Consider the following 21842-nt stretch of genomic DNA (forward strand, 5'->3'; position numbering starts at 1 on the left):
CCAAGGCTCCATTTTGAAAATTGTACTTAAACCAATAATTGCTAGCTTTTTATACATTTTGACCTGGTCAATGGCACTCATACCACATCTTCTTATTTATATCAAAGATAATGGAGTACAATGTTAGACTATTTTGCTAAAAAAAATATCAAATTGTATCTGTTAATGAATCTGTTATTGAATTTGTAAGAGATGATAATTCAATCATCAAAATCATAAAATGATAATGTGCAGATTTTAATCGGTGCAGAGTATGTGAGTAATAAATCATTGTACTTAAATAATAGCACTTTAATAAATAGATATGAATGACATTATTTTTTTAAATGTTTCTAATTGCACTATTTCTTCCCAGGATCTTCTTTTAGAGTAACTGTCCTGTTAAATATCATCTGAAAAATAAAACATTTCAAATGGATAGTTGATCCTTGATAATACAAAATAGAGAATCAAAATGATTAAATTGTTGATATGTTCCAAGAAAATACATAGAATCTTAGTTTTGTTGAATTGTCTAATTGTGAATTGTTCTAGCACCGTAATCTTTAGACTTGGGGGAGATAATCATTTCAATGTTCACTCATTATTGGTTTTGACTATAGGACAACATAATCAGGCAGAGGATTATGATAAGTTCCTCTTGCAGAGCACCTATTATAGCACTCAAAAGGTTTCATGTGATTTTATATTACACAAACTTTTAGTTACTGTGTTGTCTACTGCTTTCATATCACATGTCATTGTGCAGGCGCGTAGCAACCCGTACGCAAAAACGCAGTTGCGTACACATCGAAAATTTGACAAAAATAAAAATATGGTAAATCTAGTTAGAATAAAACTTAAGTAATAGAATTAATTATAAAGTGTTATGAAAATATGTTAATAGTCACTTTGTAACTATATTCTGTTCTGGAAACTAGTTTTCTCTTTACATTTTCGGGACCAGCATCGTGATTGTGCTGCTGATGCAAACAATTAAAATAGCTGAGTCCTCGGGGTTTCAGAATACAATAAGTGCGTCTACTATGCCTCCTTACCCTGACATCTTTTCTAAAGATTTCAAAATGACTGATGAATTAAAACGTGATGTTCTATTAAGGGTAATATTTTTGCAACCTATTCGCCGTTTTTTTTTACGATCAACGTGTTTTTTACTTTTTTATTATATGTTCGGTCGTGCAAGATGGGTGCCTCGTTAATTTAATTATACGTGTCTCGAGATTAAAAGTGCTTATTCTCCATGTGCAAAATTTAAAGTGCTTGTTTTCCTTGCTTTGTAAAAATAAGACTCGTTTTTGGAAGTTGATAAAAAGAACTCAGATTTAATTTGAAGCTTTTCCTTGTAGATTTTGGGACTTCAAAAGTATTTATATACAAATGTATAGTTAAAGGTTTCCAAACTATGATGTTATAAACAAGGATTTATACCCGGGTATCTTTAAAATACTTAACATATAAGCATGTATGTCGGTCTGGACGGCAACGATAGAACAATCTTTCACTACCATGAGACGACTAAAGAAATACAATGAAATCCATTCGTTTATCTGGGCTCGTTCTATTGAACATATACCACGAAAAACAAATTTCAACAGACACGGTTTTGGATAACTGGAAAGGAAATGGTCATTGACTTTCAGAACTAACTTTGAGAATTAAAAGCTAAAAGAAAGACTGCTTGTTCTCTTATAAAATAAAATATAGAGAAATGTGATTTGATTTATTTATGTATTTTCTCAATAAAAAAAATACCCTTTAAGGCTTAGAAATTTGGATTTTCTCAGTGAATGTATAGTGGGTTGAGACTAGTTAGGTAGTAATTAAAATATATGGTGGTGGCACTATATATTTTAATTGTTACCTAATATATAAATAAGCTCTACCCACTACACATTAGAAGTTTTTTTTCTCTTTATTTTTTTCTTTTGTCAAAAGTTGACTTGTTACTCATGAAATATGATTTCTGTGAGGTTATGTTCAGTCCTAGGAAATCGCGAGAATGCAGGATTTTGCACCATTTACTCTAGAGCTTCTTGGGGCCTTGAGCGGCCCCCAGACCCCTCGCCGTATGACTTCTTTCCCCGGCATTGCGTACACATCATTTTGGCCTAGCTACGCCCCTGTTGTGTATCTCTGTTTTTGAGAGTTTTGGTTTTTCATTGAAGTACAAATGTTGATTTTTATATTTCCATCATAACAATTCATTTGCGCACTTATTTTGTTTAACTTTTATTTACTGAAAAGTATATGTAACTAACTAAAACCGTTCAAAATAAGTTAAACTGGCTGGATGTTATTGATGAACATTTGTGCCAGGAAACTGTTATAAGTAGGAGGTTAAGCTAGCTATAGAACCAGGTCTAACCCATAAATTATCTTCCAAAATTCTTTTTAATGCCTGTACCATGTAAGGAATATAAAAAAAAGTTTTTCCATTCAATGTATTGATTGTCAATTTTTATGGACCATCTCTTTTTGAATTTACCTTAGTTTTAAGTATTTTTGTTACACTTTTTTTTTATATAAAATTCACTGAAGAAAACAAAGCTTTATTTGTAGAATCTAAGAAAATTTATCTTCAGATGTGAATATATCTGACATTTAGAATAATCGTGGTATCAAATCCAAGCGTAAGTATCTCCTTTAACTACTTACCTTAGAATGATGCGTGTCTGTGTCCACACTAAAGAATCCAACACGTTCAAATTGGAACTTGTCAAAATGTTTGGCACCCTTCACAGATACATCAACATAAGCATTGGTTACCACTGACATTGAATTCTGAAATAAATTATCATATGACCAGAATTATTATGTGATTAATTAACACATGGTTTACTTAAAAATTGTAGTATATGACATATGCTTGAAATTCAAGATTAACCAAGAAAGGCTTCAAGAAGATTTTTTGAAACATGAGTTTTTGAAATTTTATCAATTTTCCAAAGTGTACAAAAGCACTCATTCATCAAGACATGCAACTTCACTTTGTAGATAATGTTTTGCTCTCTCTGAGACTACATATTGATGCACCTTAGCTTGATGCCAAAAAATAGCATGAAAACATTATTTTGTTACTTTCTTTTTCCGATATCCCCACATATCCGTGCATAAAGTACTTTTTGGTGAAATACATTTGTTTTAAAATATGAGTCTAACAAATTGAGACCTTATAGAATTAATTGCATAACAGTGTGGTCGACAGTAAAATGTTTGTAGGTTGTAACTTGTTTGTCAACGGCTATGATTTTATGCTCACCCAGTCTGTCAGAGGCCTTCCAGTGGGGATTGAAATTCACTTGTTACACATTCCGATACATAAAATGAAACTTTCTTTTTACAAAGCTTGAAAGGAATTTGTTTTAAATATTTATTATAATCATCACATACAACCGTGTCATTTATAAGAATAATAATGTTCAGATATCCATTGTAAAAAAAACTATTAAGTTGATGGGGTTAATTCACAAAATATCTCATTGATTAAGAGCACAACTACTTCTACGGTGTGATCATTTAAGAATGGCCTACTATTTATTCAATGCGTATACATGTGGGTTTTGTTTGTGAAGAGTTCTGGATAATTAAAAAATCATTTGATTTCTTTGTTTAATACCATAAAACGATTCATTCTTTCAGATATTTGTCACTTTGCAATATCTTCAAGTCCAACACAATTCCTCACGTTTCTTACAAAACTTATATTCTTGTGATGTATTCTTTTGTTGAAAAAAAAATGTATAGATATAGATAGATATAGGAAGATGTGGTATGAGTGTCAATGAGACAACTCTCCTCCCAAGTAATAATTCATAAAAGTAAACCATTATAGGTCAAGGTACGACCTGCAACACGGAGCCTTGGCTCACACCGAAAAGCAAGTTATAGAGGGCCCCAAAACTACTAGTGTAAAACCATTCAAACGGGAAAACCAACGAGAAACGAAAAACACATATAAACTACATAAACAGACGACATCATGCATTGTAACTTTTAAAGCCAATTAAGTAAAAAAAATAATCTGAAAGAACGTGCGATATCATATTAGGAAAATTGATGGTCAAACCATAACAAAAAATCAAGTAAAGAATTTTAAGTATTCAACCTTTATAGCTTGCTGTTCGGTGTGAGCCAAGACTCCTTGTTGAAGGCCATTTTTATTTATTTTCAAATTACAAAGGTTATTCCTGATTAGTTTTATTTAGGCGTTTAGAACCTTTGGTGACCTCACAGTTTAAATTTCTATGATAAGTACGTCGTGAGCAGTGGGCATTACAGACGAACGTTCACCTAATTTTCCCCAGTCAATGAATGGCCATAGCTACACTGTTATGAATTTCATTATAAATTCAATAGAGTATCCCTCATTTCATTGATTCATTTGGCTGCAAACATATGTTGTATGTAGTCAGGATTATAGTGTACTGTTTATGGAGATAGTAAGAAGTTTTAATCTGGAACTTGCACATATATCCCCTCAAAGTACCAAAAAGGTCAAATGACTATTTCTATAATATCAACCTTTGATCTGCATCTTGAAACTAAAAAAGTCCTGTTCTTTAGAATAAAACTATCTCAATATCAATATATCTGATTTCATAAAATAAACAACCAACATGTTATATTAATTTTAAGCATCCCTAGCGCTTTTATCGATTTAATTTTATCAGGAACTCACAAAGCCAAATATTTGAATCCAAGAATTTATAAGAACCATAACAATTGAAGAGCTATATTACCAAAAAGGACCTAACAAATTAGGTTTTACTATACATTCTAATAGGGGAAGGTATGAAAAAGCCTTTTTTTGAGTGCTTGTTTTGAAAAATTAAAATAAATCTTTTGAATATCATCCAAGAGATAAGTACCAGATGTTATTTTGTGAAGAAAAAAATTATTTACATATTTATTAGCTTTAGGGATCAAACCTTATTGAATGCATGACAGAATTGCAATAAATCTTTTTGATTTCTCAGATATGATATAAAATTAAAATCAATTTTATCCCAATGAATAAATAAAAATAGTAAAAACTGCTTTTCCAAACCATGTATCTGCACCTGTACCATATATTTATATATATAATCAGTGTACCAAACATTTTGCAAAAACTAAATGTAGAACAAACTTGAGCAATGTCAGGAAAGTATGATGAGGAGGTTGATTTGATGCTAACCTTCTCACATAAATGCATCTGTATGTAATTTAAGATTATCTTATATCACAGAAAAAGAAATAAGTACTTTGATGTAAAATTTACTCCAATTCAATAAAGCATTAAGAGACAGTCTGTCATTTCACAGTGAACTTACCGGTAATTAAAAATTTCCTGCACATTGATCTTTTTACTGATTGCACAAAACCTTGAATAACGAACCTTTTTTCACGACTGCACCGTGAAATAAAAATGGCAAAACATGTTGCACAAAAATAACCTTTTACCACCCTCAGTAATGTGATATTCTTAGATATGTAGAAGACCCTTTGGTGGCATGTTTTTTTTTGCTCTGAGGTCGGATTGTTCTCTTTTGACACATTCCCTGTTTCCATTCTCAATTTTACGCCCGTTAATTTATGGTCATAGATACTGATGGTACTCCTTTAGACCCCTTCATCTATATTTAGTCGAAATAAAAATATATTCCCCAAGAATAACCTCATTTTTTGTTTTACTGATTACCTCAAGACATTTCTTATCAAATCTTCAATCTATTTAACAGTTAGCATAAATTTCCCTTTTTTTATATCTCTCAACTGAGAAAACTTTATTTTCCTCTAATGAATAAAGATGGTACATAGCTATACATCTTTCTCTATTATCTTACTAGTTGTCAATTTAACCAAAATTCATAGTTTTTGTCAAAGTTTTATAACAGATAATATAGAAAATAATTATTTTCCCTTAGATTTGTAATAAGATATGGGACTTAGTAAAAGGATAAGCTATCTTTATATTCAAAACAAATGCATCATATTTAATCAAATGAAATCTTTCTCATCATTGCTTTGAACTGAACACCTATCAATAAATCACATGTTTTTTATTTTAATACTACAATGCAAGGATTATTCAATTTAATCATAATGTGAAAAAACTTCTTAAAATAATTAAAACCTCCTTTACAAATAAATATCAATTTCATATTATGCAAAGGTAGCATATTTTTACAGATCAAATCTTTTCAGATATACTGCATATTGGTCGCAGTTCAATTCTTTTAGATGTTACCACCCAAGTTGTAAACTTTTAAGAGAGTAAAATATTGACATATGCATAAAATACAAATTTCTTTATTGCACTTTTGTTGTAACAATCAATACCTTAATTACTTGAAGTTTATTCTAAATAATCCAATCATATTATAAATATCAATTCTTCCTAAAAAAATATCATATGCTAGCATAAATTTAATGCAATTCTTTATGCTGATTTTCAGGGGGGAAAAATCTTGCCTATATCGAAACAAATTAAAAACTTACCAAAGATTGAATTTCATCGAACTTTAACATATCATTCAATTAATATCAAAGTGAAAGTTAACTTCACAAAGTTTGAGATATATAATTACAATATAAAGAATTCTCCCGTCTTAAAAGTAAAAAAGGTATGTTATAAAAGTTAAATTTTTAGTGTTTGACCCGAAAAATCCATTGTTTATTGATTGTCACTTTTTAGGGGCAAATTCGGAAATAAATATATGTCATCAGGGACTACCCATTTGGGGGAGAGCTTATTGTATAAAACTGAAGTCCTGTGCTCTTCTGATTGGTAGATAATATATGTACCGTAATAAATATTTTTTGATAGATGAATCAAAACTGCAGTTAAAAAATCAAAATAAAAGAACAGAATTCCAAATTATTCCAATGTCCCCATCTTTGCACATATTTGATCTATCCAAGGTACAAGGCATTAACTTATAAAAATACTCTTTTGTTGATGTTTAAAACTTTTCAGTAATATCTCAGAGAAATGAAGGCTTCAGACCAAATGTAATGTGCTTTACATTAAAATTAATACTTCCAAGTGCATTACTCTTGAAAATATTTTATCTGACAGCACTTATTTTTGAAAATTGTCAAATTGACAGCGTGACATGTGAAAAAACACCCCCTGTTTTAGTTACAAAGTCCTGTAACTCAAAAAGTTTTAATCTTATTTTCACCAAAAAGTATACAGATAGTTTGACCATTTTAAGAACAACTATGTTAGGTTACATGAAATGTGGATAAGTTGTTCTCAAGTTACGGTGTGACATGTTTACGCCGGACAGACAGGCATTTGTATATCTTTATATAGCCTGTCAAAATTTGGACGGGCATATAATAATTGATCAGCCCTGATATATAAACTTGAACTGATAATATAAATTTCATAAAAAAATGGCAAGAATTGTACACATTAGAGTGCTCATAAGGCTGTTTTCTAAGAGGCATAATTCTTTCAGGAATTATTAATCGTCCCTGATTTTCAAACTAGTCTGAAACATTGCTAATATAAACCTAATTATTACCTATGATATAGGTTCTAAAAAATCTGCCATGAATTGTTGCGAGAGCTAACAATGCAATTTTCAATATAATTAATACAATAAAACCTGTGAAAACCAGCCGGCAACGGGACTATGTAAAAGGGCCGGTTTGGACAGTGAGCCGGTTTATTCAGGTTTACGTTTGACCGGAAGTAAATGACATGTGACGTCCGATATATTACATGTAAAAGTTAAGTCTAATTGTAAGTTATATCTGATATTTTCACTTCGTTTTTCATTGTTTTCATTTGCATCATAATCCTTGCATTGTTTGGATTGTGAGATGAGAGTTTTGATTTACTTCCATGATCGTTAATTTGAAACGTTGGAATGGCCGATTGAAAACCCAGAATATTTTAATATTATTATTATACGAATTTGCATCACCTTCAAAACATTGTCGGACATGTAGTGTACAATACTCATTGATTGTTGTCATCCGGGTGTTTTCCATTATCAGGGTCATTGGTTTAGGGGTTCACAACAGGGAACCCTGGATTTCAAAACATGATGTATGTAATAATGTGTCCTACTCTGCAATTTTAATTTGTTTATCCAAGTTCAATCTGGGATCTATTCGGCATGTCTTTTTGTTTAATTGACACATTTATAATGTTTAAATAAATAATACAGCTCACTTCTGTACAATTTTTAGTTCACAGTTTAGCGCATGACTAATTGATTATCCTGAAAAGCCATTTTGTGTAAACAAAAATGTTTTGATTGGATATCGATCATTTGAAATTAATTAGACAAACGGTTTTGACAGGTAATAATTGATGTAATTAAGAGTATTGGGACTGTATCATAAGACCGTAGTTTGGAATACACAGAGTCCGTTATACAAAGGTTATTTTAACAAAGACTTGGAAGGGAAAAAATGTACTTTGATTTTCGGCCGGAATGGACAGGAAACTAGTTTATTCACGGTTCGGTTTACTCAGGTTTGACTGTAGTTCCAGTGAGCATAAAAAATGAAAGAAAAAACCCTGATCTAAACTGATTTTTGAATTTTTCCAGGATACTTCTTATAAATTTTTTATAAAAATCTGGCAAGAACTGTACAGGTGAGAGTGCTAATAAGACTGACCCCTTGTATTTCTATAACAACAACTTAAAAGTCAAATGAAATCTGATAAGCACACATGATCATATATATGCAATAACAAATTCATCTGCAATGTATTTTCATCGTATTATGTATCAACTGCACACTCTATCTAAAACCTTAAAATGACAACTTGAAATGCATTAAAGGTCATATATGATATATGTCATACTGATATTTTCAACTCCAAATGAAAAACACTCACCAATTCTTGTTGAAGTATTATGTAATGATTCTGAGGGACACACATTATCCTGAATATAACCTGACCATTAAGGCTTGAAAATGAGATCTAAGCCAAGTGACAATTGGCTGACATTGTCTCATCATGAACAATATCCAACCAATTGTGGTGATCCTTTTTAGTCTATTCTGTACAAGTTTTCTACTTTTTTAAAGATAATAATGTGACCTATTTACTTGCATATATTCTAATCTTGCAACAGATTACACAGTTCAGCTTATAATGAACATGTGTACTAATGTTGATGTGATCACAACCTACCTTTATCTTAATATATTAACACAACTTTTAACTAAAATCCTAACTAAAAAAAATAAAATGCCCCTGCTTGCAATGTTATAAAGGGGCATAACTCTATTAAACAGTAGAAGTAATGCAACCCAAATCCAAACTCGGCGATTTGACTTTTGTGGTCATAAGCATTGTATACAAGTTTCATAACATTTGGTTGGGGCAAACTAAAGTTAGAGAACAGACACCAATTTCAGGATGTACAGAGGAACAAGGGAAAAGCTCAATGGCCCCTCTGCTACAGTAGGGTTTAATAAAATAATATAGAATACGAAAGATATATCAGACTGAAACACATCAGATATATTACAAATAAGGAATGAAAAATTACCGGATTAATATCTGTTAAAAATCCTCCAGGAACTTCACTAGGATCCTCTGGACTTTTGTGGAAAAACCTGAAATTTTATATTAAACTTCTTAGAATATCAATAAAATATAGAACCTAAAATATCTAAAAACTGATGATTAACTTATTTCAGTTAAGGTTCTCTTTGTTACTATATTTATCCACTAGAAACCAAAAACTATTTTCTCTATTATGTACCTACCCTAAAATTAAACAATTACTTCAAATAAATTCTAGATATTTCAAAATACATATAACAAATGAAAATATTTAGATAAATGTGTATATCCACATCATTCGACATCATTAGTAAGTTGTCTCAGTGGCAATCATACCACATCTTTTTATTTTAACATAGTCAACAAGAAGATCTATAAAAAGAATGATTCTATTTAAGGCATAAAGACATAACCAAGATATCATAATACAGTATTACAAAATAGACAAACAATGTAGAATGAATGTAGTATTCATGTTATACTTACAATCGTTCATACTGACGGATTTCACACACAATGGGATCAGATATCCAGTGTATAAATCCTTTAGGTTTATCTGTTTCTGTTGTTTTAGTACAGGTAGCTACTAAGTCTGTAATGTTACCTTCACTGTCCTAAAAAAAAATATATACAGGCTAATATAAGTAAACAATTTAAAATGTATTTTTAATGGTGACCACAACCAACTGCTTTTGATATTAGTACAGTGGGTACCAACTTTCGTAAGTTAAGGACAAATTATACTTCTGTGGATATTTGATTTCTTGGTTTAACAAAAGTCTACATACAATTCTCATGGATTTCAAAGGTCTACATACAATTCTCGTGGATTTCAAAAGTCTACATACAATTCTCGTGGATTTCAAAGGTCTACATACAATTCTCATGGATTTCAAAGGTCTACATACAATTCTCGTGGATTTCAAAGGTCTACATACAATTCTCGTGGATTTCAAAAGTCTACATACAATTCTCGTGGATTTCAAAGGTCTACATACAATTCTCGTAGATTTAAAAAGTCTACATACAATTCTCATGGATTTCAAAGGTCTACATACAATTCTCGTGGATTTCAAAAGTCTACATACAATTCTCATGGATTTCAAAAGTCTACATACAATTCTCGTGGATTTCAAAAGTCTACATACAATTCTCATGGATTTCAAAAGTCTACATACAATTCTCGTGGATTTCAAAGGTCTACATACAATTCTCGTGGATTTCAAAGGTCTACATACAATTCTCATGGATTTCAAAAGTCTACATACAATTCTCGTGGATTTCAAAGGTCTACATACAATTCTCATGGATTTCAAAAGTCTACATACAATTCTCGTGGATTTCAAAGGTCTGCATACAATTCTCATGGATTTCAAAGGTCTACATACAATTCTCGTAGATTTAAAAAGTCCACATACAATTCTCGTGGATTTCATGCCACATTTTCTATAGACTTGTATGTATACTTCTGTAAAACCAAGAAATCAAATATCCACAAAAGTATAATTTGTCCTTAACTTACGAAAGTTGGTACACACAGTACTAATATAAAAACCAGAATGTCTTACCTTATTTATTTTGTCTATACTTAGGACATAACCAGCATGTCTTAGTCCGACAGGTTGATCTGCAGACCATCTTTTATAATTCTTTTCTGCTTTCTGAATAAAAAAAATTGTTATAATTAATTTCATGATAAAACCAGAATGAAAGCTTCAGTCATTACTGGTATATGAAAGTTATGATGAAAATACCAAATTTTCAGAATCTTTGATTTATTAAGCTTAATGATGCAATAGAAAAACAAAACAAAGAAGCATTGTTTGGTCTTCAAAAAATAAATCCTTTTTTTTCCTTTCATCTTTAAGGAGTTACTAAAATACAAATTCTCAATTTCATAATTCCTTCAAATGATCCAAGTTATTAACGAAATTACTTTCGAATGCCAAGTTTTCATCAGTTAAACATCCTTCTCAAGAGCCAAAAGTACAAGTGGATAAATACTAAAACAGTTTATATTATAAATTACCTCTTTAAAGTCACTCCTTTCTATGAAAACAGTTGAGGTAAACGGAATAGTATGAGATCCTTTAGATTCATCTGCAGGAAAATTAGGGATGGCCAGACTCCCTGAGTGGTCAGCTGGGAAATTATTGATTGTAACTTTTAAAGGTTCTAAAACAGCCATTGCTCTGAAATATAAAGACTTGTTATTAAAGCTACATAAACAAGAATGTGTCCATAGTACACGGATGCCCAAATCGCACTTTCATTTTCTATGTTCAGTGGACCGTGAAATTGGGGTCAAACTTATAATTTGGAATTATAATTACAATGATCATATCATAGGGAACATGTGTACTAAGTTTTAAGTTGATGTAACTTTAACTTTATCAAAAACTACCTTGACCAAAAACTTTAACCTGAACTTTGCACTATCATTGTCTATGTTCAGTGGACCATCAAATTGGGGTCAAAACTATAATTTGGCATTAAAATTAGAAAGATCATATCATGGGGAACATGTGTACTAAGTTTCAAGTTGATTGGACTTCAACTTCTTCAAAAACTACCTTGACCAAAAACTTTAACCTGAAGCGAACAGACGCATAGACGGACGAACAGAGGCACAGACCAGAAAACATAATGCCCCTCTACTATCGTAGGTGGGGCATAATAAAAGAACAGAGTTCCAATATCTCTGTTCTGTTAACTTTTAACAAAACTTTGAAATTTTGAAAAACTAAGGTTTCTCTACCTCAGGAATAGATTACCGTAGCTGTGTTTGGCAAAACGTTTTGGAATTTTCCGTCCTCAATGCTCTTCAACTTTGTACTTTATTTGGCTCAAAAATATTTTTTGATTCAAGCGTCACTGATGAGTCTTTAGGAGACGAAACGTGCGTCTGGCGTGAATATAAATTTTTAATTCTGGTATCTATGATGAGTTTATTTTCCTGCATTGCAAATATTTCATTTGTTCAGGTTAATAACTGAGAAATTCACTCAGAATCTTAATTTTTTTTAAAACTTTTTAATATATCTTAGAGGGTTGAAGACTTGAGAGCAATTTCTGATATATTTGATTATTCTAAGGGGAATAACTAATTACAAATATTTGATTTGCAGTTATATTTGAAATTGTCTGGGACATTGCTGATATTAACCTTTATGTGAATTTGATAAAAATCTGGCAAAAAATGTACAAGTGAGAGTGCTTACAATGCAAATTTTTTCATACAATCAATGTTTCAGAGGGGCAAAACTCATTAAAAATTATTCATCAGTATACTGATTTCTGAATTCGTCCAATACATTGCTGATATAAACATGTGAGAGTACTAACAACAAGACAGACAGTTGGATGGATGCCTGGTATTTTTATGTCCCAGCAACACATTGAGCTGGGGCCAATTACCTTATATAATATATAACTTATACAAAAAATACAAGATATTGCAAATGAACAAAGTTCCCTATAACTGTTTTTTACCAGTTGGACAAACCAATTATTTAAGCTGTATGAGGGGTGAAAGGATCTTTTATTTTGCAGGAAGAAGGGATTGGACACTGATATATTTTATCCCTGTGCCATTGCAACTTTTACCTACCTTGGAGCAGTAACATTAAGTACATCCCTAACACAAGCCTTCAACATTGAAGGATCTAAAACTGTCTGAGCCATTGTGACTCCTACCTACCTTGGAGCAGTAACATTAAGTACATCCCTTACACAAGCATCCTACATGGAGGGATCTAAAACTGTCTGAGCCATTGTGACTCCTACCTACCTTGGGGCAGTAACATTAAGTACATCCCTAACACAAGCCTCCAACATGGAGGGATCTAAAACTGTCTGAGCCATTGTGACTCCTACCTACCTTGGAGCAGTAACATTAAGTACATCCCTAACACAAGCCTCCAACATGGAGGGATCTAAAACTGTCTGAGCCATTGTGACTCCTACCTACAAAATGAAATATTTTCAAGTCAAATAAAACCTAAAGTGAAAATGGCATGACCATATCAGACAAACTTGTGGACAAAAAGTTTTTCAAAGTTGACTATTCTTACAGTAATTTAACTTTTTGCAAACTCTCTATGGTATGAGTAGTGATAAAAGCAGTGCAGAACTTATCATTTTGAGAATAAAAGTCCATCCATATCATCATTTCTTCTCTATTTTGACTATTTCCAGTCATTTGACTTGTTGTGTTGTTGAGTTGCTGTCACATTGACCTATACACCCACATCTCCTATAATTCATATTAATAATGTAAATATTTTCTAACTGGCATTGCATCCCATTCAACCATTTTGCCATAGACATTTTGTATTTCACTCCCAGATAATGTAGTAATCGTTTTCTTTTTAAATTCAAATGTATAAACACTTACTTTTGCACAGAATAAGTTGATAGCCTCTGGTGGGAAACCACGTCTACGTAAAGCTGTTAATGTAAACAATCTTGGATCATCCCAATCTCTGTCAATATAAATAATTTGATCATGATAAAAGTAATTACAGAAGCTCATGTCAATGGGAAAGAAAGGACAATGTGTAAAAATAAAACAAAATTCTGTCCACACAGTGGCAACTAATACATCTAAAAAGAAGCAAAACATTACGCAGCAGAACCGACATAGTCTCTACATGCAAATTATTGAATAATGATTTTTGAAAAGAGACCTTGACAAAAGAATAATCAACATTTTTTCACAGACAACTCATAAGAGTAACTCTATTGCATAAACTTATATGCAAATATGAGGAAGAGAAATAAATTTGAGGTCAAATATAGGTGGACAATATCATCATGGACCAAATACATTAGTTGACAAAAAATTAAACAGAAAACCTCTAATGAGGTAACACTAACCCTGCAACAAACTATGGTTGAACTCAGATTATTTGGTAGAGTAAGTAAATAATGTATGAAAACATGGTAGAATGTATTGACAGACAAGGATACAATATATGACCATGCTTCATGATGATAAAAAAATTGTATACACAATGAAAAATCTTTCAAGTTATGATAAAAAGTCTATCATCACTGTAATTGTTGTGTTGCATAAACTTCAAAAAATATTTGTGATGTTTCCCAAATTCAGGATTTACCTTTCATGCCTTTGGATTAAATTATTTATTATTTCATTATGCCTTATAGAAAATATCTTTGATTTTTCACTAGAAGTTCCTATTAAAACTGACTTGAGCAGAAAACCAACCAATTGTTGGGGTTGCTGCCTTCATCATGGCTGCTGTAAAAACAAACACCTATGTCTCACTATATGCGACTTTCTTGACAGACAAGACATCAATCACCATGAATTCTATTATATCAATCTAATATTTACCTTACATGTCCTTCAGTTATCAATTTGCCTATTTTTCGTTTTGAGACAACAGCATAGTTGAGATTGAGTCGTCCATATTCCCACTGGACAGGACAATAAAGGTCAAGTACATTACATAACCAATAGTAGGATGACCGTCTGAAATAAAGGCAGAAATATATTTCTCTGGCTATTCAATGAAAATGTTTGTTAAAATATCTTGGTTGGAAAACCAGTATACTGAAAATTGTGAGCTCAAGAAAAAAAAATTAAGTCAATTGATATCTTTAACATGTTTAAAGATCACATTTTGGATTTTCAAAACAAATATTGAGAATGAATTATCACAAAAGAACATAGAAATAAAGAAAACAAAATAGAGTGGCACAGGATGATTAGTCATTTGGCATAAACTGCTACTGTAAAGTAAATAAAGTAAATATACTGTAGTCACATGTTTTTGTTGGATTATAACACAGTTCATTCTTTACAGCAATTAGATGTGAGTATTCGTTCCATCTTGACTGTGACTTTGAGATAAATTACTGTGAAACAAGTGTTGTTCCTGTCATGCTTGCTTTATTGATTAACAATTTTTAGTATGTATTGTCAAGGTTACACTATAGGTTGCACTTTGTAAATACAGCTGTTTCTCAAAACACGCCTCTTTTGGGGAGATCTTGAATATTCATAGAAAATTAAGTTTGTTTACATACTGGTTCCCAGTTATGCTCTCTGTGTTCCATCTCACAGAGACATAACTTGGGAATTTTACCAGTAAATAAACATGTGCGTATTGTTTACATTGAAATCTGTGGTAACATTTCATTCGAGGTAGGGGTAGTTAAGAAAATAAGTGTTAGTTTAAACCAGGGTTTCCCCTGGGTCAATTATTTGTTTCGCCACCTCTTTCGCCAAAACATTATATTTTTCGCCACTTTATAATTTTTTTCGCCAAGTAACATAACTATATTTTTCGTTTAAAATTTACCTTCCTCCCTTTTTTTCCCCCTTAAATAAGGTGTGATTTTGCCCCATTGTGTCTATGATTATTCTGTCAAACTTATTCTAGAGTCTACATTTAATGAATAAACCCTTATCATTTACTTATAACAAAATTAATGGACATGTTTTGATTATATAATACCAGTATAGTTCGTAGGGAAAGTTTCTTTAAAAGAAAAATACTGATGTGCCCTTTTGTACTAAGAAGTGGTTTTTACAACAAAACAAAAGCTTTTATCACATGAAATTGATCCCTCATTTCATGTTTAGTCATAACATTAAAGGGCTACTCTCATTCGAGGTGTTGTTCCCAACCTTTTGGATAGATTTCTTCATAACATCAGTTTTCCTTTCTTGACAATAGTAACTGAAAATGTTAAGACGTAAAACTATGCTTGAAACACACGTGTCACTCAAACGACTTTAAAGTAGTCTCCCTAATATATTAAAGTTAAAGGATAATTAAAGTTTTAAATCGGTGATTTTTCTTGCTTTTGAAATTTTTTTGTCACAACAACAGCTTTCTTGTTTCTTTAAAAGGAGAGGAGACGTCAAAAGTTTGTTTCAAAGATGTGCGTCGCAAAGTGGTAAATAAATTCTGTATGTGACATTTAGCGGCAGCCATTTAACCATATCATTTTATCGAACAATTCAATCAACAACTTTATTAATTAGTCCATTGTTGTCGATAGCTATAAAATGCAATCACCTGATTATTGATTTTCTGTCCAAATCTTAATGAGGTCAAGGTGAATTCCGAGTATTGTCTAATCGGGTAGAGTCCGAGAAACTCGAAAAAAGTCAATAAACAAGATGGAGTAAAATAAATCGTTCTATATATTTCTTTCGCAAATGATGAATTTTTATCACCACAATTATTATTTTTCCGCAAATTGCGAAAATGGCGACCGCCAGCGGAAACCCTGGTTTAAACTCTGAGAAGTTCAGGGCATATAAACGTTGAAAATATGCCACACAGCCCTATATTTTTACTGAAAAATTGTGGTGCATATGAACTTTCAATTCTAGGATAAGATTTTTTTCAAAACTTCATAGTAAAAGTTGTACAGTTTTAGCCGTAAAAGGAGTTCCTATGGGAAATTGCATTGTCAGTGTTTACAGAAATGCAACCTTAAGGTACATTTCAAGTTATTATTGAAGTTGAGGCCTGATGAACCCAATCTATAATCTTTCAAAACATCAAATACACCACACAGATGACCAATTGCTTATTTAGTACAAAGAATGTGTGATGTGTTCTCCTAGCAGTATACATGATAATAGTTACCTTGATTGAAACTCTTTAGTACACAAAGAATGGGTGATGTTTTCTATAGAATCACATAAACAATGAGTATAATCATAGGTTGGGTATATACACCTGAAATAAAAAATAATCAACTTAAAGAAATTCACCAACTTTTCTTATTAATCTGTTCCTAAAGTATCCGACACAGTATTTACAAATACTTTACCATTTCTCTTCTTTTCAAGTTTTTTATTACATTAGACCATTATCCATAAGGAAGATGTTGTATTACAATAGGTTCTGTACCTTTCAGAAAGATAATTTTTCATTTGATTTGGTTCATTCAGTACCATTCACAAAGACATATTTTCATTAATTCAGTCCAAGACCATTTAGGAATTGTTTTTTTTGTTATAAATTGGCAAAGGATCCATGCTATCAATTTTTTTTTATTGCGTTAAATTCATGACCTCACAGGGTGTAAGAATATAATCTCTACCCCAAGACAAGGAGTTAAGTGGTTTTTTTTTACAAAACAATTCCATGACTTTACTAACAAGGTATATCAGATGTCTATTGTCAACTTTGATATAAAAACCAAAGATCAATTCAAAGTGTTCTCCTGGCAAATTTATCAACATTCCAATAATCCTTAAACCATAAACATACAATGGATTCATTTTTATTTGTGGGATACCAATTTTCATAGATAACATTGTTAAACTTGAACAACAAATTTAAATGATCAACCAATTACAAATTTTCAATATGTTTGTATGCTGACTTTGGCAGGATCCAGATATTCAAAAAAATAGATAAAAGTAAATGAATCCACAGTCGATTATATACAGTTTTTTTACCACTTATCCCCAGTTCTGTGATGAGGAGTAAATTTTATCCTATATGCCACTGGATCTTTCTTTCCTTCCTCAAGTGTCACCTTCATTCGCAATGTAGCATCACCTTCAGTTATCTTTCCATTCTTCATATCCTGTTGAAAATTCATGTTTTACATAATGTTCCATTTCAATGTGCATGGCTTATCACAAATATTTTACTGTACATGTTATTTACATATTTGCTATTGTGTTGTTATCTTTTTTGGGAGGGTGGTTAATAAGGAAAATTGTAGTTTTGTCAAATATTTAATAGACTCTCTCCTTAATTTTCTGCCTAATTTGGAGATTCCACAAATTGTAAATACACCTGACTGTTGTTGAAGACTATAAGTTGATATCTAGATGTCTATTGATTATTAGGTTATCGGGTTGCTGCCATGATGTATACACCACAACTCATTTTATTGGATTCCTTTCTTTATTCAGAATGATTTCTTGTTATATCAGTTCAATATAAGCACACTGATTTTACCAGCAGACTAATTATTCAAATTAACAAAGTTGAAATCCCATCATCTGAAATGCTTGACTGTTTCTGCACTAAGACATAGTAGTTAAACAAGTTCTCTTTTATTATTTATGATAGGTTTAAAGATTATGCTGTTTTTCAAAGGTGCAATCTCATCCAAGGTTGACAGCTCTGAGATGAGGTGTAGTTAGAAACATCTTCGAGTTTGAAAGATCATTGATAACCTGCCTATCCCTGTTTTCTTAGGCAACTTAGCCTCATGACATCATACATTCTCTTTCTACACAAAAGTGAGAAAAAATAATATCACTCATGATATGAAAAATTATCACAAAAAAATAACAATGAAAATTTAAGAAAAAAACAATAACTAAAGATTCGTACCTCAAATAACTGTAGTGATTCTTCTATGGGTCTGTCTCTCCATGGAGAATCTGGAGGACTGAAACCTTTTATATCTTCAGATTTCATATGACAAATGTATGCATGTCCTCTCTTAATCAGTTCTACAGCCAGTTCATATAATCTGTCAAAGTTATCTGAGGCATGGGTGACCTTAAATGGTTTGTATCCTGTAAAACATTCAAAACTTTTCAAATTGCTTCAAAACCATCATTAAGCATAACAATCAGATAAACAAAAACTTAAGGACAGCAGACAATAATTGATAGTAATACATTATTGCAAAATAATTTTTGAAAGGGTAAAGTATCAGCACCTTTTAGATATTTATTAATCAAATGAATTCAATGGAATGTTGATCACAGAAACTTTATCATACTATCACAATTATGCCACTGATCATAAATCACAAACTGTTGTCAACAAAATAAATGTGATCTTACCTAACCACTGAACCATCTCAAGAATAGCTTTAAAAAATTTCTCTTCTTCTTTCTCTGGGTTGGTATCATCATATCTTAGGTAACAGTTCCCATCATGGGCCTGGTGGAGAATAAAAATACTCAAATCAGCATTATTTTGAAACAAAAAACAAAAAAATGCCCCATCCACACTATCATTTCCTATGTTCAGTGGACTGTGAAATAGAGGTAAAAACTCTAGTTTGGCATTAAAATTAGAAAGATCATATCATAGGGAACATGTGTAATAAGTTTCAAGTTGATTAGACTTCACTTTCATCAAAAAACTTTAACCTGAAGCTGGACAGTTGGACGGACGAACAAACAGACGCACAGACTACAAAACATATTGCCCATAAATGGGGCATAAAAAATAGTTTGATATGAACTACAACAAAACAAACTGTCCAAAGTAGAAACTAGATCCAGATTTTTAATATGTGTGCAATCACTGTGCAAAAGATGAATAATGTTGAAAGAAAACTGGTGTGGTTTTTAAACTACATAAGTAACTTCTATTGTTTAAAATTCCAAATTCAATAAATTCTCAACTTTTCTTCTATCAATTAGGAAAATCGGGACAAAAAATATAAACACATGCTTATTAAGATAATTCAAACTTCTCCCATGGTAAGACCTGACTGTGCAATTGAATCTTATTCTAAAAACTATTTAATGATTAAAAAGTTTTATTTAACCTGATTATTGTCAATTTTTATTCTTTCCATTAAAAATCTATACAAAAATTAATCTTTTCATTTTCTGGGTATTAAAATAAATGATTGATAGTTAAAATTACGTTTTCTGACAATATAACAGAAAATTGTTGCATTAAAGTAAACTTGACATTTTACAATCAAAAACTACTTACTCTAGCATAACCAAAGTTAAAGTTGATAGCCTTTGCATGACCAATATGTAGAATACCATTTGGTTCTGGTGGAAATCTAGAATGTACCTGTAATAGCAATAACAAAATCAATCAAATGAATGAATAAGTTTTTCAAATAAACAAAAGGCTCCACCTATTACAAAGGCATAACACACTCAGAAATAATGACAGACAGGGTTTCATGAAATGTAGTGTACATCTTTGTTCTTGAGACATCAACATTGACCTTTAATAAAAAAAAATATGATATAATGAATTAGGAAGACATATTTAACCAGTCTTAACCTTTTATTAAATATAGTGACAGATTTTAGATAATAATGATAAAAAAAAATTATTGGTTTTGTTTCTTCTAGAATTTTGGCATTTGAAATGGTAAGCAAATCTGAGGAAAAAAGGTCTAGCATGTTCTGTCTAGTTCATTTCAATCCCTCCCAACTATGACATTTTAGTCAGATAAAAAAGACATTCTCCTTGAACAAAGTTAACACTGATACAGTGTAAGCTAAATAGTGTAATATGGCTTTATGTTCTATTACATCCCAAGCTGAGATATAATGAAACTAGATTTAATCAAATGTACCTTGCCTCCAGTAACTCTCATATGTTCTTTCAATAATTCCATGGTCTTCGGTGTTATCACATATCCTTCTGTTTTATAGTTCTCACCTAAAATTTAAAAAGTTCCATTAATGCAAGGAATTTAATTTCCATAAATAAGTAAAGAACTTCAGTGGAACCCTGTTGCAACACATATTCTATCTATCCAAGGGCAATAACTCAAATAATTTTATTTTGTTCTTATTAAAATAAATCTGTCAGACAAGGAAGGTAGGAGTACTTACTGTGCAACTTTCATATAATTTCTACCTACCGGGTATATTGGGCATATACTACCAAAAGTGTAGGTGATTATTGAAACTTCTAAGAAAATCCTAAAAACATAAGTTTCATAAAAATACAAAAATGGTAGGCATGATAGCAATTACATTGCACTGTTCCATATAATTTACATTCCCTTTTTAGTTGATAAGTATCCATTATTAAAATTGTCAATGACATTGCTGATATAGAGCATTAATATGAATTTATCTAAGTCAGACAAGCATGTCTACATGTTGTTTGCAAACATCTAAACAAACATAGCAAGCAAATTGTTCAAGAGTTTGCTCTGCATGCCTTTATAGAAAAGCTGTAAAAGTTCTTTAACATTTACCATATATTTTTGAAACTGATCAAATTGATAATTCACATTTGGCATTATATTCATATAGTTATAGGATGCAATGCCAAAGATTATCAATCCATTTGACCCTATTTATAAGAAAGCTGTGCCATTAATTCAGAAACAAGTACCTGTTTTATGAAACTTTAGTGCTGCTCCCATTATATCCATAAAGCTTTTGACTTCTCCATCCTCTCCTACAACTGTAAAATATACTTCATAATGACATTTATATTATATATATGATGTATAATATATACAGAATATTCCTAACATCATTTTTTCTTGTAAACTCAATGTAATTTTCATGAAAATCTGCGTGTTAATGTTTTTCAAATGCAGCTATTATCTTTTTTTTTATATTTAGTTCAATTGAATA

At 31.2% G+C, this 21842-nt stretch overlaps 1 protein-coding gene across 2 annotated transcripts in view; it reads right to left on the bottom strand.

Annotated features, from left to right (window-relative positions):
- Positions 1–270: 270 nt before the first annotated feature.
- LOC139516287 (glutamine--tRNA ligase-like) overlaps positions 271–21842 on the bottom strand; it is a 29263-nt gene continuing 7691 nt past the window's right edge. For both annotated transcript variants that reach the window (XM_071306311.1, XM_071306320.1), the window contains exons 8-23: positions 21595–21666; positions 20822–20907; positions 20218–20304; positions 19329–19428; positions 18868–19055; positions 17976–18106; positions 17155–17247; positions 14883–15020; positions 13920–14007; positions 13404–13489; positions 11553–11715; positions 11092–11184; positions 10010–10137; positions 9507–9573; positions 2656–2781; positions 271–392 (exon numbers count right to left, since the gene is read on the bottom strand). In XM_071306311.1, the coding sequence (XP_071162412.1) occupies positions 342–392; positions 2656–2781; positions 9507–9573; positions 10010–10137; positions 11092–11184; positions 11553–11715; positions 13404–13489; positions 13920–14007; positions 14883–15020; positions 17155–17247; positions 17976–18106; positions 18868–19055; positions 19329–19428; positions 20218–20304; positions 20822–20907; positions 21595–21666 (1697 nt within the window). In that variant the 3' untranslated portion in view covers positions 271–341. The remainder of the gene's footprint in view (positions 393–2655; positions 2782–9506; positions 9574–10009; positions 10138–11091; positions 11185–11552; positions 11716–13403; positions 13490–13919; positions 14008–14882; positions 15021–17154; positions 17248–17975; positions 18107–18867; positions 19056–19328; positions 19429–20217; positions 20305–20821; positions 20908–21594; positions 21667–21842) is intronic.

This window comes from Mytilus edulis, chromosome 1 (genome assembly GCF_963676685.1).
Source record: "Mytilus edulis chromosome 1, xbMytEdul2.2, whole genome shotgun sequence".
NCBI classification, from domain to species: Eukaryota; Metazoa; Mollusca; class Bivalvia; order Mytilida; family Mytilidae; genus Mytilus; species Mytilus edulis.